The 15,035-nt window shown below is 56.4% G+C and overlaps 6 protein-coding genes across 6 annotated transcripts; 2 read left to right on the top strand and 4 right to left on the bottom strand.

Moving 5' to 3' along the window:
* Positions 1–2,478: 2,478 nt before the first annotated feature.
* On the bottom strand, positions 2,479–3,878 carry CMQ_1903 (thump domain containing protein; the record flags this gene model as incomplete). The annotated part of the gene is made up of 5 exons (XM_014314829.1): positions 2,479–2,661; positions 2,721–2,864; positions 2,943–3,449; positions 3,572–3,733; positions 3,810–3,878. 5 exons carry the CDS (start codon positions 3,876–3,878, stop codon positions 2,479–2,481), a joined length of 1,065 nt encoding a protein of 354 aa, XP_014170304.1.
* Positions 3,879–4,153: 275 nt separating this feature from the next.
* On the bottom strand, positions 4,154–6,016 carry CMQ_1981 (pyruvate decarboxylase; the record flags this gene model as incomplete). The annotated part of the gene is made up of 3 exons (XM_014314907.1): positions 4,154–4,457; positions 4,516–4,687; positions 4,756–6,016. 3 exons carry the CDS (start codon positions 6,014–6,016, stop codon positions 4,154–4,156), a joined length of 1,737 nt encoding a protein of 578 aa, XP_014170382.1.
* A 1,043-nt stretch (positions 6,017–7,059) lies between these two features.
* CMQ_2004 (FAD dependent sulfhydryl oxidase) lies at positions 7,060–7,704 on the bottom strand (the record flags this gene model as incomplete). Its single annotated transcript, XM_014314930.1, has 2 exons — positions 7,060–7,555; positions 7,631–7,704. The coding sequence occupies 2 exons, from the start codon at positions 7,702–7,704 to the stop codon at positions 7,060–7,062; spliced, it is 570 nt and encodes a 189-aa protein (XP_014170405.1).
* Positions 7,705–8,053: 349 nt separating this feature from the next.
* On the top strand, positions 8,054–9,016 carry CMQ_1857 (uroporphyrinogen-iii synthase; the record flags this gene model as incomplete). Its single annotated transcript, XM_014314783.1, has 1 exon — positions 8,054–9,016. The coding sequence occupies one exon, from the start codon at positions 8,054–8,056 to the stop codon at positions 9,014–9,016; it is 963 nt and encodes a 320-aa protein (XP_014170258.1).
* Positions 9,017–9,310: 294 nt separating this feature from the next.
* CMQ_1976 (tld domain containing protein) lies at positions 9,311–10,562 on the top strand (the record flags this gene model as incomplete). Its single annotated transcript, XM_014314902.1, has 2 exons — positions 9,311–9,931; positions 10,011–10,562. 2 exons carry the CDS (start codon positions 9,311–9,313, stop codon positions 10,560–10,562), a joined length of 1,173 nt encoding a protein of 390 aa, XP_014170377.1.
* Positions 10,563–11,212: 650 nt separating this feature from the next.
* Positions 11,213–12,497, bottom strand: CMQ_2041 (mitogen-activated protein kinase; the record flags this gene model as incomplete). The annotated part of the gene is made up of 4 exons (XM_014314967.1): positions 11,213–11,589; positions 11,658–12,039; positions 12,109–12,304; positions 12,385–12,497. 4 exons carry the CDS (start codon positions 12,495–12,497, stop codon positions 11,213–11,215), a joined length of 1,068 nt encoding a protein of 355 aa, XP_014170442.1.
* Positions 12,498–15,035: the final 2,538 nt, after the last annotated feature.

Raw genomic sequence — 15,035 nt, 5'->3', positions numbered from 1 at the left:
GAAACGCGAGGGAGCAGCAGGAAGGCGAATAGGGGAGAGGCACATCGAAGAGCCACAATCTCGGGCCTTCTTTACTCTCCTTTCCTACCCTGCAGATCCACCAAATTGCTAGTCCAGTGGTACTTATGGCCGGTCGGTTCTTTGATTTATATAATTTCGGATTGAAAAGAATCAAAAAGCTGGAGCAATAATAAGTTATAGGTGGTGGTTTCAGCTCCATAAACAACAGAACCGTCGATATCAGGACGATGCAATATCACGCAGACCGACGAGAAGATGGGAATGCCATAACTCGATGAGAAAATTGTAGCCGAATGGGGATAGGACAGGCAGTGGCAGGCAGTGCAGTATTGCACGAAGATGAGAAAGGGAGAGGGGGTATACGCTCTCTGCTCGCTGTTCTCCATCAGTGGCCACGTCACTGGCAGCGATTGGCGACTAGGAGGTACATGCATGCGTAGCTTCAGACAAACATTGTGGATAGGTGGTAGTAGGAGAACGAATGTAGTGTGTGAGTGACAGCATGATGCTAAGACGAAGGGTAGTTGGGCTGCAGGGACTATCCCTTTTTCCCGAGTGTAAGGCAGGTCAAGGTTGTCGGTTTCAAGCTAGAGATTACATAGGAGGGGACGACAGTAATAGTAGGCAGCAGGGGCTCCGCAGAGAAAGAATCTGTGGCCGGTGGCTCTACCTCCGGAACGATGGTTCGAGCCTATTCTCCGTAGCAAGACAGCCAAAGGGAGGATTGGCAGAAGAAGCGAAAGGGGGGGTGAAGAGCCGGCCGGGCCGACAGCAAAGAACGGTTTCAGATTCCAGAACAGGGCGTGTAGAGTTTTCGTAGGACGATCACCTGCAGACAAGACCATCTGTCGGCGATCTGCTTGCGAAGTCGCTGCGATTTGAGTCGTGATTGTCTAGACGTTTATATGCTGTATGTGACAGATGAACAGGTCATCTCGTCTGGAGGGGCGCACACAGGAGACAAGCGAGCTGGACAGGCGAATTGAGCGACTAACAGTAGACAGGAGTGTGAGAGATGTCTGGATTTTGGAGCAGGCGGGAGCCCAAGGTGAGATGCACATTGCACGTTGGCAGATTGCGAGTGGACGATTGCGCGGCAGGCGACAAAGAGCTAGAGAGAGGCACAAGGGATAAGATGGTAGGGGCTGAGTCGGTTGGGTCGCTCCTGCCTTTCGGAGCCGCATCCAGCATGGCTAGGCTAGGCTTGCCAAGTCTGATATGTTGGCGTGGATGCATATGCCTGCTGGCGAATAGGGTGTTACAGGTAGCGAGAAACAAACGAAGCAGCCGGTGGAGACATCGATGGTGCCAGAGAGCTCCAGGCCTAGTGCGATTTAGAGAAGAAGACAGTTTAGAGGCCAGCAGGGCTTCCTCAGGTTCACTATATTAGGTTGGGGGTGCATTCGATGTGAAGGAGGGTGCGAGACATCTATTCCACCGGGAGCGTTTGCATAATGGAACATTATAGGCTGAAGCTCTCACGTGGTGGAGTGTATCACTTCCTTGAATCTTCCTTCCCATTACTGCTTGATTTCCTCTTCTTCTACATGCAAGTGACCTGGACGGAAGTGAGGCGTGAGGTTTGGACTTGCTTAACCCCAGCAGGGACAAGCGAGCGGGGAGACAGCTGATTGGCCAGCCTTAAGCGAGACAGTGTGGACGGCCTGCTAGCATATAATCTGATGTTTGCGAGTTTTGCGTTTCCGTAGATTCAAGCTCTAAGGAGTAGTTCTAACGAATGCCTATGCTTCCTTTTTCCTCTTCAACTACGGTGGGGGGAGATCTTCGGCCTCTTTGCCAAAGGCGTGAGCCAGTATGCTGGTTCATACCCACCTATGCCCGTACCTCGTCAAAATTAACTCAATGAAGCTTAGCTTGCTGGCGGAAACCAAGTGGACCAGAAATTCAGGGTCCAGTTAGCGTTAGCCAGCTGTGAAGCTATAGCCAGCAGCCACAATGCCTGCTTATCATATGCTGCATAGTACGGAGTATGTACGAGCAGGAAGCTCCGTCCAGTCGCACTTGGCGGTCAGTGACGGCTAGGGAGACCGCGAAAAGCCGGCTGTGAAACCGGGCTGCATGCTTTGTACGAGCGCGGACATTATCATCTCGCATTGGTCGTAACCTGGTCGCATGCAGCAGCAGCATAGACAGGCGAAAGGGAGGCGGACACAAGGGCACAGTCAGAAGTAAGAAAGACCAGGATTCCTCGCTTCCACCTGTTCTATCTGCTTGTCTCCCCGGTGTCATGCCGAGGTCTCCATGCCGCGAGCCCCATGTGAAGCAGCTGTAGGATACTTCGTACACATTGTATGGGGAAGGGCCATTGTCTGTCCCAAGTCGCCTGATTCTGTTCTGCGTCAGACAGTGGATCCTCGCATGCCAATCTGTCTCTCCTTGTGCGCGATCTGATCTTCCACGGCCCAGACCACACCGTTCGCTTGCACATCAGCGAGGCTACGTGTCACACAACGGCGCCGCCGCGTCCTTTTCGCCCTCTGCCTCTGGCTTCGTCTCCGGCGCGTCTGCTCCAACCTTTGCCGGCTGTTTGCCCTTAAGCGGCAAGTTGTAGATCTCCGAGAGGTTGTACTTTTTGAGCTCCGCCCAGTCACCGTCTACAACGCTCATTCCGAGGGTAGTCTATAGCCCGTCCATGTCAGCATTAGCGGCAACACGGCGCACGCGGATCGATACCGTACCTTGAAAATTTCCACCAAGATCACCTTGTCCGGCTTATTTAAGTCGACCTTGTGGTGCCCCTCGTCAATGAGCGATGCGATCTGGCGGATCACACCGTCTCGCTTGAGCTGGTTGTGGTGTCGGCTGGACAGGCGAATAGCAAACTGCACCAACGAGCACGGTTAGAGTTCGGCAAAAAAAAAATTTAAATTCTTTTCTCAGAAGGCAGCAGTCGACCGTACCGAGTAAGCGGGCTTCGCCTCTGCGTCCACGACCGTGTCCTTTGCCGCGTCATCTCCACCCTGGCTGGTGCACATCTTGAACCACTGCGGAAGCACATTGCGGGCGACTTCCTCGACCCCCTTTTCGTTGGACCGCCCGCTGGCCGTGATTGGTGTCAGCCGGTTGAGGTACTTGGTCGTCCTCACCACCCGGCTGTCGTCGCTTGCCGCCGCGTCCTGCTTGGCGTCGCGGCAGATCCGGTAAGCGAGCTCGACCGGCACGATCGGCGCCCGTGTTTTCGTGAACAGGAGACATTCGACATTGAGACGTACGGGCGTGAAGATGCGGCTCGGCGACGACGCATTTGACTTGAGCGACGCGATCTCCCTCTGCACCAACGACTCAATGTCCTCTTCCACCGGCTCCTCCTCGCCACCAGCAGAGCCGTCTCCCTCAGGATCAGGGCCGCTGGCCGCGGCCGACCATGCATCATCGGGCGGCTGAATGCCGTACAGCTTTTCCGCGTACTGTTCCGGGCCCGTCAGCTTCACGTCCCAACACAGCCAGGATAAGCGAGGTGGGGCAGCTGCCATGGGGGCGTTCCTGCGAGGATGTGCGTGATCTAGGCAGGCTAATCGATGACTCGTACCTCGTCAAATAGGAGCTGCAGCTCCCTTGCTGCCTTACCCTCCATGCCCCTGGCACAGGTCACCCAGACGCCCACATCGCCGGGCTCGACGTTTCCGCGCTGGATATTCAGAGGCTTGACGCGGGCCTGGTGCGGAGTCTTCCACTTGCCATCATTGCCGCTCTGTATTCGAGATCGAGGGCCGCGGGACTCGTCAGCCATAAAGCATGCACATCGACGTTGGACATGCGCGACGCACCTTTTTTCTCTTAAAATTCCGAGACGTGCCAGACGGCGGTCCTTTTCTTTTGCTGGAGTCGGCGTCCATTGTATGTGGCTGGTTCGCGGTCAATAGCTCTGTGTCTTGGCACAGGTTCACGCATATAAACCTGCGGGTGAAGTAATTGCGAGCAATATTCTACTAACACGTTCCAGGCGCGAGCTAGGATACGTCGCTGGCGAGGTCACGTGCAAGGACTAGTACTCGAACGCAATGTAGTAGGCCAACTTCCTTGCTGTCTATTCCTTTGGACTCCTGGTAACTAAACAAAATATCTCTATCATGGCTTCTCTCAATTTGAGTGGGATTGGAACTCTATGAGTCTACTCCGTCTTTGCGTTCGTCCGGGCACTGGCCTCGGCCGTCAAGATAAGAGCCCGCGGAGCATCATCTCTTGGCAGGTAGATCTCGACAAACTGCAGCCGCTTGGCAGCGATGAACTCCTCGTCGGTCAACAGGGCGTTGAGCTCGTCGACGGACTTGACCTGGATCTTGGCGGCCTGCTCGTCGGTGGCGCCGAAAGCGGTCACCAGCTCCTTGTAGTGCCACGTCTGAACGTCGTTGTACTCGGCATCCATGCCGTGGATGAAGCGTTCAATGGTGTAGCCATCGTTGCAGAGCACGAAGCTGGGGGGAAGACGTCAGCAGATGTCCTGGCAGCAGAAAGGGGGCCAGAGGAACTTACATGATGGGCTTGAGGCCGCGTCTGATCATAGTGCTGACCTCCTGGGCCGTCAGCTGGAAGGAGCCGTCGCCGACAAAGAGGATTGTGCGCCGGTCGGCAGCCTTGTCCTTCACGGCCAGAGCGGCACCCTGGCAAGCGCCAACAGACCAGCCAATGCTGCCCCAAAGAACCTCTGAGACGCGGGGCGAATGTTAGCAACGGGCGCAGAGCAAGTGCGGGCGGCAGAGGGAAGAAACTCACGGCTCAGAGCGGTGACACCAGGGGGGAATCTGGTGTCCCAGATGCCAAAGTTGGAGGTACCGGTCTCGGTAACGACCACGTCGTTCTCCTTCAGGAAATGGCTCATTCTCGGCCAGAGGTAGGCCTGGGTGATAATACCGTCCTCTCTCGGGGCAGGCTCGTTCAGGATTCTGTGGAGGATAGGCTTGACCTGCAGGCGGCTCACGTCGATGCGGTCTATGACCTTGCGTAGCACGCCGCGCATGGTGACGCCGGGATACTCAGAGTAGCGGACAACGGTGTGGGTGCTGTGGAGGTCGATGCTGTTGAGCTGGGAGGTGCGGTAGGAGAAGCCGGAGGTGTTGAAGTCGCTCTTGAGGGCGCCGATGGACAGGATCAGGTCGGACGACTCGACGCGCTCGATGACGGCGGGGTTGGAGCTGATGCCGGCATAGACGCCGCCGTAGGTGGCGTGTGATTCATTGACGGCGCCCTTGCCCATGGGGGTGACAAAGACGGGCAGTTGGGTCTTCTCGATCAGGTCGTGGACTTCCTCGAGAGCACGGTGGCGGATGGCGCAGGCGTCGACGAGGATGACGGGGTTCTGGGCCTCGTGCAGGGCATTGAGGACAATGTCAACGACAAAGTCCTCACGCTCGCGGTCATTGCGGGGATCGGTCAGGCGGATGGGCGTGCGAAGACGGTCACCCTCGACCTTCTGCTGGACCATGTCGGTGGGCAGCATGATGTAGACCGGCCGACTGCGAACCCAACACTCACGCAGAGTGTGGTCGATCTGGTCGGCAATCTCGACAGGGCGCTGCAGCTTGGCGACCTCGCACGAGACGGACGAGCTCATGTTGGCAAAGACGTCAAAGTCGCCATTGCCGAGAGTGTGGTGCAGCAGCAGGTTGCTGCGCTGTGAGATGGTGGACGGGCAGCCGACAATGTGGACGACGGGGACGTGCTCGGCAAAGGCGCCGGCGATACCGTTGAGGGCCGAGAGCTCGCCGACACCAAAGGTGGTGATGATGGCAGAGATGCCGTTGACACGGGCATAACCGTCAGCGGCATAAGCAGCGTTGAGCTCGTTCACGCTGCCGACCCACTCGAGGTTGCAGCTCGGAAGGTAGTCGAGGGCGACGAGGTTATAGTCGCCGGGCAGGCCGTGGACCGAGCGGACGCCAATCTGGTGCAGCCGAGTGAAGAGATACTCGGCCACGGTGATAGGTCTCACCAGGGACTGGGTGCGAATGTCGGGGGTTTGTGTGCCAGACATCATGTTGATTTGCTGTTGGTGGGGTTATGTCGAGCTGACAAGAAGATGGAGGGGATTATTCAGTAGCTGCGGAGCTCCCGGAACCTGCTGGGAAATACTGGTGCAGGAGGAGGAGGGGGAGGATGCGATTGCTGGATTGTGAAGATGGGAAGAAGAAGCTTGGGAGAGCTCGATCAGAAGAAGCTGGGCAGCTCTTTGCTATATATAGGAATGATGCAGGTGCGAGAATAAGAGGGAAGGAGCAGCCAGGTAGCTCAGGGGGTGTGCGTTGTTGCCCGAAGGGTCTGTAAGGATCTGCCGAGTGTCTTTTTTTTTCGTCTGCTATTTTCCTTCCATGCAGCTGGGATTGGGGGGTCGTTGGCGTGGGGTGTGTGGGCTTGTCCAGACGTCGAGATGTCGACAAGCGGGCGATGGCGGGCTGTTCTCCGTGACGTCGTCTCATGGTGGTGGTGTGAGGAGCAGTCGCCGATTGTGGTCTAGCGTCACACCACTAGGACGCCGTCTAGTCGGTGTCTGGTCGGTGCTACTTGCAAGCTTTCGAAGAGGGGCAAAGTGCGCGCAAAAAAGTTCGTGATACTATGTTGGGCATAGCGGCCAGACGCAGGAAATTCGCGCTTGCGTGCGCGATTGGCACTTCGCGACAGCCACGGTGGACTGGCCACATATCGCGGCGATTGCCCTGCTGTGCTTGCGAGGGACTTTGTCGCAGTCTCCAGTCTGGACGGGCATCAGGCGACGGATCAGTCACAACTCCACAGAAAAACATGCCGTTTGCCAGAGGAGATGTCAGTGCTTAATAGGCTGAGCGGCTGTGTGCTCTTGCCAAACCCCCCTTTTGTCCCAATTTGCTGCCCCTTTCAGTATCGGCATATCTGTTCCAGATCGCTGGGGAGATTTTTTTCCATTTTTTTCCTGTCTGGTTTCATGATCATGGCCAGACCGCATCGCCGTTCGTATCTCCCGTATTGCCATGCTGACCAAACATACTCTTACACATACGGAGACAGCTCACAGCGCACAGCGCACAGCTGTTCGCTTGGGTCCACTCAGTCGCAGCGGCCGTCCTTCCAGCCGGTCCGCCACCGTTCCTCCCACAGGTTGCAGTCGAATGCGGGCTTGCCCAGCTTCTGGTTGACCTCGTTGTGTGCCGCACACAGCCAGCGGCCGAGCTCGTCCCGCGAGGCTGTCCGCACCGGCGACCGCGCCAGGTACGTCTGGAAGTCTTCCGCACACACCCAGCACGGATAGAGCCGCGACAGGGTGCCCATGAAGCTCCGCACGTCGGCCTGCTGGCCCGTCGTTGGCTGTGTCGGATACTGTGCCGCGATTGTGTGCAGCAGCGTCCACGTCCCGCGTCCGAGTGTCTCCACGTCTGCCGGGCAGTCGGAGCCTGCTGCTGCCGTAGCTGAGGCTGAGGCTGTCGCTGCTGCTGTCGTTGCCGCCATGGCCGCTGCTGCTGCCGATCCGGCTGAGCCGCTGGCCGTCTTGATGGACGCCTTCGCCTGGCTGGCCCACGAGGCAAAGGACGTGCACGAACGGCATCTAGAGGACCCGGACGGGTTTCCTGGTCAGCCGGACTCTCGCTCTACAACCGCGACTGCCCCTTCTCAAGCTTACGGCTTTCCGTCTCTGCCCAGAACAACGCCCTTGGGCAGCCTCTTCGGAGGCTCCACTGCGGTGGTGTCTGCCATTGCTCTCTACAGTATGTCAAGGCGTGTCAAGATCCTCTCACGTCTCGAAGTTGTGTCGTGAGAGCTCGCATATCGTATATCGTGGTGCCGGGAACGACCGATGGAAAGGTGCACTAGCAGCTTTTTCGACTCGCCTCCAAGACGCTGACAAATATGACACCAGTCTCCATAATACCAAAGTATGTAAGACTACATGGTACGATGGAGGGCTCCAGCTACTAATCGTAGCCTCGACGACGTACAGCGCTAGCAACCGCCGCTAGACCTTCTGTAATTGCGCCGATTGAAATTTTGCTGCCAAAAAAAGTAGAACAACCATCACGACACTCTGATCGTGGCAAGTGGACCGATGGCCACCCCGACATCGTCCGTGCCAGCCACCCCGGTGCTGCTGCTCAAGACCAAGTCGTCGCCGACCGACGCGTATGAGGACCACTTTGCAGAGATGACGGGCGAGCATGGTGGCGGCTTCGACCCGATCTTTGTGCCGGTTCTGGAGCACCGCTTTGACGACGACGGCGTTGCACAGCTGCGCGATGTCCTGGTGCGGCGGCGCATCGCCTCGACGGGGGAGGTCGCATACGGCGGACTGATCTTTACGTCACAGCGGGCGGTCGAGGCGTTTGCACGGGTCGTTGCCGAGGGCGAGGGCGAGGGCGAGAGCGAGAGCAGAAGCGAGAAGGGCGCGTGGCCGCATCTGCAGGATGTGCCGACTTACAGCGTCGGTCCGGCTACGACACGTGCCCTCAGAGCGGTGCCGCAACAACCGCCGTTGCAGGTCGTCGGCGATCACACCGGCAACGGCGAGGACCTCGCCTACTTTATCCGCGAGCACTACGCCATCGCTCAGCCGGTCACACCGCCGCCACCGCTGCTCTTTTTGGTCGGCGAGAAACGTCGCGACGTCATTCCGCGCGTGCTGATGGACCCCACCAGCTCCAGACCCGTCCGCGTTGACGAGGTGGTGGTCTACGGCACGGGCGAGATGCCCTCGTTTGCTGCTGACCTTGACCGCGTTCTGACGGCCACACGCGACCGGCCCTGTCGCTGGGTCGTGGTTTTTTCGCCCACAGGCTGCGACAGGCTGCTGGCCGGCCTCGGTCTGCTGGACCCGGCCACCGGACGAGTACACGGCGACGGCAGTCCAGTGACTGCCCGCTCGACATACGTGGCCACCATTGGGCCGACGACACGGGCGTTTCTGCGCGACAGCTTCGGCTTCGAGCCCGACGTTTGCGCTGACGAGCCCACGCCCGCAGGCGTGTCACGCGGCATCACCCGATTCATGGCTGCGCAGACTCTAGGCCATTGAGAATGAATGAAGACAAAAAACACAATAACACAAAAGCGAGCACGCAGCATCTGCTAAGTCAGCAAACAGCAAACCCGACGGCGCCTTCCTTGTTCGTCACACCCCCCCAAAAGACAAAAGAGCCCCGCGTCTGGCTGCAAGCCGATTAGCGCATCCTTGTCTGCCCGGCTGCTCCACCGTAATAGTCAGCCAACTTTGGCACGGCTTTCTCTTGCCAACTTTCTTTGCACCTTCATCCTCGTCTGTCTGTCTCTCCCGCCAACCACACGGCTCGCACATGCCCGTAGATTGACCATGAACCACCACGGCGGCCCGACGTCGTCCGACCACCATTCACACCACGCGCATCGCTCGCCGGCCGGCTCAGGCACCGTCACGCCTACTTCTCCCTCGCCTGTCTCGCCATCCTTTCTGCCCAGCTCCTTCTACAGCGCCATTGGCGGCCTGATGCGCCGTCTCTCGTCTGAACCCGGCGGCCAGCTGCAGCCAGCTGCTTCGTCCTACCCTCCCTCATTCTCCCACAGCCGCGACATGGCCGAAGGCAGCCGCTCTCTCGATCTCTCTTCGCCTGCATCGGCCTCCCATCACAGCCCTCGTTCACCTCTGGGCGCCTACCAGCCCTACTCGCCGCCTTTTGCCCGCACTGCCTCACCCTTGCGGCCGCCTCCGCTCGAACCGCTCATTCTCTCCGGCTTTCACGACGACACTCCTCCGTCTGCCCGCCTTCTCTCGACCGCCATCGCCGAGGAGATCCGCATCATGGTGCCCGAGCGTCTGCGCATCGAGGACGAGTGGAAACTCGTCTACAGCCTCGACCAGGACGGCGCCAGCCTTGCTACCCTCTACGAGAAGTGCTCTGTTCACACTGAACATCGCAACGGCTTCGTGCTTGTCGTTCAAGATCAGGACGGTGGCGTGTGTTTCTCTCCCTCTCCCCCCCCCCCCCCGACTCCAATTATTATGGCTTCTTCCCCAGCTGACTCTCTTGCCACAGACTTTTGGCGCCTACCTGTCCGAATACCCTCATCCGGCGCCGCACTACTTTGGCACCGGCGAATGCTTTCTCTGGCGCGCCTCGTTCGTCCCCTCTCTGCCGCCGCCATCATCAATGCCCCTGCTCTACTCCGACGCCGGACAAGAGCCCCTCATCCCAGGCCTCTCCGGCCCCTCTGCATCGACCGTCCGCGCTGCCGTTCCCAGCTCTGCTGCCTCCCTCGCATCCACACCCTCGCTGGTGTCCATCTCTTCTATCGCCTCCTCAGTCACATCGGTCGCCCCTCCACACTCGCTCCGTCCAATGTCAAGCCCCTCTATCCGCTTCAGCGCTTATCCCTACAGTGGCGTTAACGAATACTTCTTGTACTGCGAGACCCACAGCCTCAGCATTGGCGGCGGCGACGGCAAGTACGGGCTCTGGCTGGACGACGGCCTGGAGAAGGGCGTCAGCTCCACCTGTCTGACCTTTGGCAACCAGCCGCTGAGTGACGAAGGCGACAAGTTTGGCGTCCTCGGCGTCGAGGTCTGGGTTATTGGATCAAGGCAGTAGAGAATAGCGGATACGCTGGATTGATTTATCCGTTTGGACTCGTTCTTTGTACCGTCGTCTATATTTTGGGCCTTGCTCAAAGCCTATCTTACGAGTGGGATATCAAGGCTGATCCCATGGTGCATATAGATCTCTTTTCTACTGTTCATTCTTTTACCATTTTGTCTTGGAAAGACAATCTGGATTGGGTTACTATGGCGTCACGACACAGGCTAAGTGGCCGGTCTTTTCTTTGAGCAGTCTCTTTAACGTTAATCAATGAGCATTCTTTCTGAACGCTACCGCTACTCTGCTCAATCGACAGTCTCCCCCCTCTCCTATTTCCTACCCTATATTGACCTCAGTCAACCGCGCTGATATGATGTGAAACAAAGCAATGCCAGAGGTCAAAAAAAAATATTGGGGGTGCATGAGCATATAAAAAACGGTCAGAAATGCAACGACAACCAAAAAATGGCAGAACATATATGCCATATAACCGGTAAGATCTCCACCACTGCGCTCCTCCCCCCTCCAGGTCCCGATCTTTTTTTACATGATAGTCCAGCCAGCCGTGACCTCGTGCATCTGTAGCATACGCGGCAGCTGGCTGACTGCGACATCGTGACCCTCTTCCGCTGTATCCATCACCAGCATTCGGTGTCCCTGAATTACCGCATGATCTCCTGGTAGATAAGCTGCTTCAGCTGCTCTTTGCTCAGGTTGTCCTTGTGCTTGTCAAAGTCGAAGAACTCCTCCGGAATGGGCGGTGCCGTCGGCTCGTCATCCGGGTCATGGTAAGGCTCCAGGTATGGGTGCTTGAGAGCTTCCTCCACTGTGATGCGCTTAACAGGGTTGAATGCAAGCAGCTTCTCCAGCAGGTCAAGCGCGAGATCCGACGTTTTGGGAAATAGCGTCCGGAACGGCACCTTCTTTTTGAAGGGCAGAGACCGGATATATTCACGCGCACGCCGCGACTTGATGCCATAGTAGTCCTCCATGGTAGGTGTGCCAAGAACGTCCAGGATCAGTGTCAGCTGATGGTGGTCTGAGGCTCCCAGTTAGCAAAAAACAAAATAAAAAACAAGGCAGCAGTATACGGAGGGAGCCACATACAATCCTTCCCAGGAAATAGGGGCTTGCCGCTCAGCATCTCGGCCAGAATGCAGCCCACGGACCAGACGTCAATGGCTTTTGTGTATTCTTTGAAGGTCAACATGATCTCCGGGGCACGGTACCACCGAGTCGCAACATATTCTGTCATGAATCCCGAGTTGTCTTCTTGCGATGCAGCCGACCGCGCCAATCCAAAATCGCAGACTTTCAGATCGCAATTGGCATTGAGAAGCAAGTTCGACGGCTTCAAATCACGGTGAAGGACGTTTGCAGAGTGCATCGCCTTCAGGGCGCGGAGAGTTTGGTAGATAAAGTACTGGCAATGGTCGTCGGACAGGTCTTGCGTGCGGATGACACGGTGCATGTCGGTTTCCATGAGTTCCTGTACTCAGAAAATCGCGCTAGTCAGAACCAATGTTTTCTCCGGCGACGGTGCCATGACGAAACGCACCTGAATCAGATACACCTCGTTGAAGGATTCGTAACTGCGTGGCTTTTGAATGTCGAGAATGGAGATGATGTTCTCGTGGTTGAAGTACCGCAAAAGCTTCATCTCACGCAAGGTCCGCAGACAGAACATGGAGTGGTCGAAGGGAGTGATCTTCTTGATGGCAACTTTTTGGCCAGACGGTTTGTGGATAGCCGAGCTATGAAAGGAAAAAAGCAAATCTGGGTCAGCTTGGGCAGGTCGGCATGGATCAAAAACGAACAATTTGAAGAAACGCACCATACGACGCCATATGCGCCTTCACCGACAACATCCTGAATGTCGTATTGCTCGCTGACGTTAAAAGAGATCTTGCGCGAACCTTGCTGGTTCGGGGCGTTGGATCGAGACATTGTAAGTCCCTTTCCTTGACGGATTTTGAAGGTGTCTTGGAAGTAAAAATTCTGTTGAAGAACAAACGAAGCTCTGCTCGGGCGGCGGAGAGGCGAGGTAGTAATAGGAGTCGTGGCACGGAGTATAGCACAAGTATGGAGTATTGGCCGGAAGAGGTAATGTACGGAGTACCCTTGGCAAATCTGATGGCTAGGGGCGTTGGCCCGGAGGTGGGGATCTAGAAGCTCTTTTCTGATCGGCCAAGCTTGTAATAATATGTCGTATTTCAAACCGAAGCCAGTTGTTGTCTGGCGGCGAGAGCCAGCCGGTATTAAGTATCGTTGAAAGTAGGGTGTGGATGCTGTGTGGGCTGTAAGCGGATCCACTCAAAACTAGAAGGCGCTCCAAGCACAGGGCCTGGGAAAGTGTCCAAGCACACACCTTTGGTCTGCCCCGTTTGGACACGAAAACACGAAACAGTGGGCAAACTTGGATAAAGTAGGTGGACCGCAACGAGAGCGGGCTTAAAGTCTAAGCTGTGTATAGCAGCTGAGGGGGGATGGACAACCGGCTGCACGTTGCGACGTGTGAGTTTTGCGCAACGCTATTTTGATTGGAGCTTCAGAATGATACTGTAAGACGAAAAGGGGCGGGGACGGTTCGGTTAGGATTGGAGGGTAGGCTGTAGGCTTCAGTTAGTATTAAGCGATATTTCACAACGCACTTTTTTTAGAGAGAAAAAAAAGACAACCGGTAAAGAACTACCGGCGACAGAAAAGAGACAGAAATATCAAGAGCAAGATGAGATGATATTGAAGACGTGAGCATTGCTCTTTGCGGAAAGTGGGGCTGGATTGGGAAGACTGGAACAAAGGGGAAGTGAATGACTGGCTCAGCTGGTGCTGTGGGTCATCAGGGGAGGACAAGGACGGCGGCGATGGGAGAAGGGAGAGAACAAAAGAGGGCCAGCAAGGGCAGCAAAAAATCCGTTTCCAATTTCCAGGGGCACTATTTTGCGGTTTCTGCGTTGTGGAGGCCGGATCCTTAGCAGGCCGGTAGAACAGATCCAGAAGAGATGGCACGGTGCGGATTAAGTGCTTTGTGTAGGATTGGCGGTATGCGAAACCGTTTGGAACAGCATGTCAGACGATGCTGTATCTTGGGTCCTGGATGTCAGGTATCGGGATCCCGTACAGGGAAGGCCGGTGGGGTGGAGGGAGGCAAGGGGGGTGAGAGAGCATGGGAAGAGAATCAAGGTGAGCAGTAGCAGCAATTGCAGCAGCTGCAACAACCGGAGCAACCGCAACAAGCGTAACTGCGACTGACAGTTACACAGCAGATACACAGGAACATGATAGTACGACTTTTTGGAAGACTGTAGACAGAGTGTTGCTGCTATTTGGTCTCGCTGTTCTGTCTTCCCCGGCTTGAGGGGAAAGTGAGGGGGGAAAGGGGGGCCTTTGCACACGATGCAAATCTGAACCAGCTGGACGGCGAGGCCGATCGCACACGGACGCACGATGATTTTCCGTGCGCATGTATTTCTTACCTGTGTCTTTAATTCGGACGAGCCGGCTTCCGTACTTCGCGTCGTCGTAAAAAATGTCGCCGTTGAGTTGTGTTGTTGGAAGAGGGGAGGCTGTCGAGAATGAGAGTGGGCCGTTTGCGACGAAGCTGCCCCGCGCTGTTGTGCTGGATGTGATATAGTGCGTCGGTAGCAGACAAGTCGGATTCTGGGCGAAAGTGTCCTGTCAACTAGCGTGCCGAAGACCGAGGGGATGCAAGACGCAGCAGAGAAAAGGCAAAAGAAGAGACCGGGAAGAGCCAAAGAGGAGCCTTTCTATGTTCGTGATATGAAGCGGACTGTAGGAACAGGAGCAGAAGCGGTCCGAGAGAGAAAGAACAACGGGGTCGGCTAGGATTAACGAGAAGGTGGGCAGAGTGAGCAGTAGCGAAACAGAAAGAGCGAAGGAGGGGCTCCTGCCCGTCACACCAGCAGGCCAATAAGTGAGCAGAACTGCAGGAAGGGTCTCACTCTGCACGCTGGTCGTGTACACAGTACACAATATTGGTAGGTCGCAATAGGGGCTCCCAATCGAGGTGCGCTGCACCTCCTGGCCGCCAGTCCAATGGCGGCCCGTGTTGAGGCGCCGGCGCGTGTGTTTCAATCACACAAAGTCCCGTTTCATGACTGCTCGGGCCACAATTAATAAAAAGAGTAAAAATAAACGGTTGCCAGCCAGCCCTTCGGCCTTTCGGATACAGCCTAGTAATCGCTGGCGGGCTGCCCATCAGAGAAGGCGCGTTTCGGGTTGGCCCACTTGGTGCTCTCTGGCCGTGCCTGCCTTTTCGGCTGCCCTGTCTCTTTCTTCCCTAGCGCTGGGCAGTAAGCACAGCACAGTCGGTCTTCCGAGAGTGAGATGCTTCAATTGCAGATCGTCTTGGGACTGGTTCTGCGCCCTGGCCGATCTCGCCACACCAGGCCTTTCATTCGCGCGTCTATGCAAATCAAGTCCTCCTTTGTGTACACAACGTGTGCTCGTCTCTCTCTTCTTTGT

Source organism: Grosmannia clavigera, assembly GCF_000143105.1.
Source record: "Grosmannia clavigera kw1407 unplaced genomic scaffold GCSC_168, whole genome shotgun sequence".
In the NCBI taxonomy this organism is placed as follows: Eukaryota; Fungi; Ascomycota; class Sordariomycetes; order Ophiostomatales; family Ophiostomataceae; genus Leptographium; species Leptographium clavigerum.
This window is presented reverse-complemented; position numbering and strand designations above follow the sequence as displayed.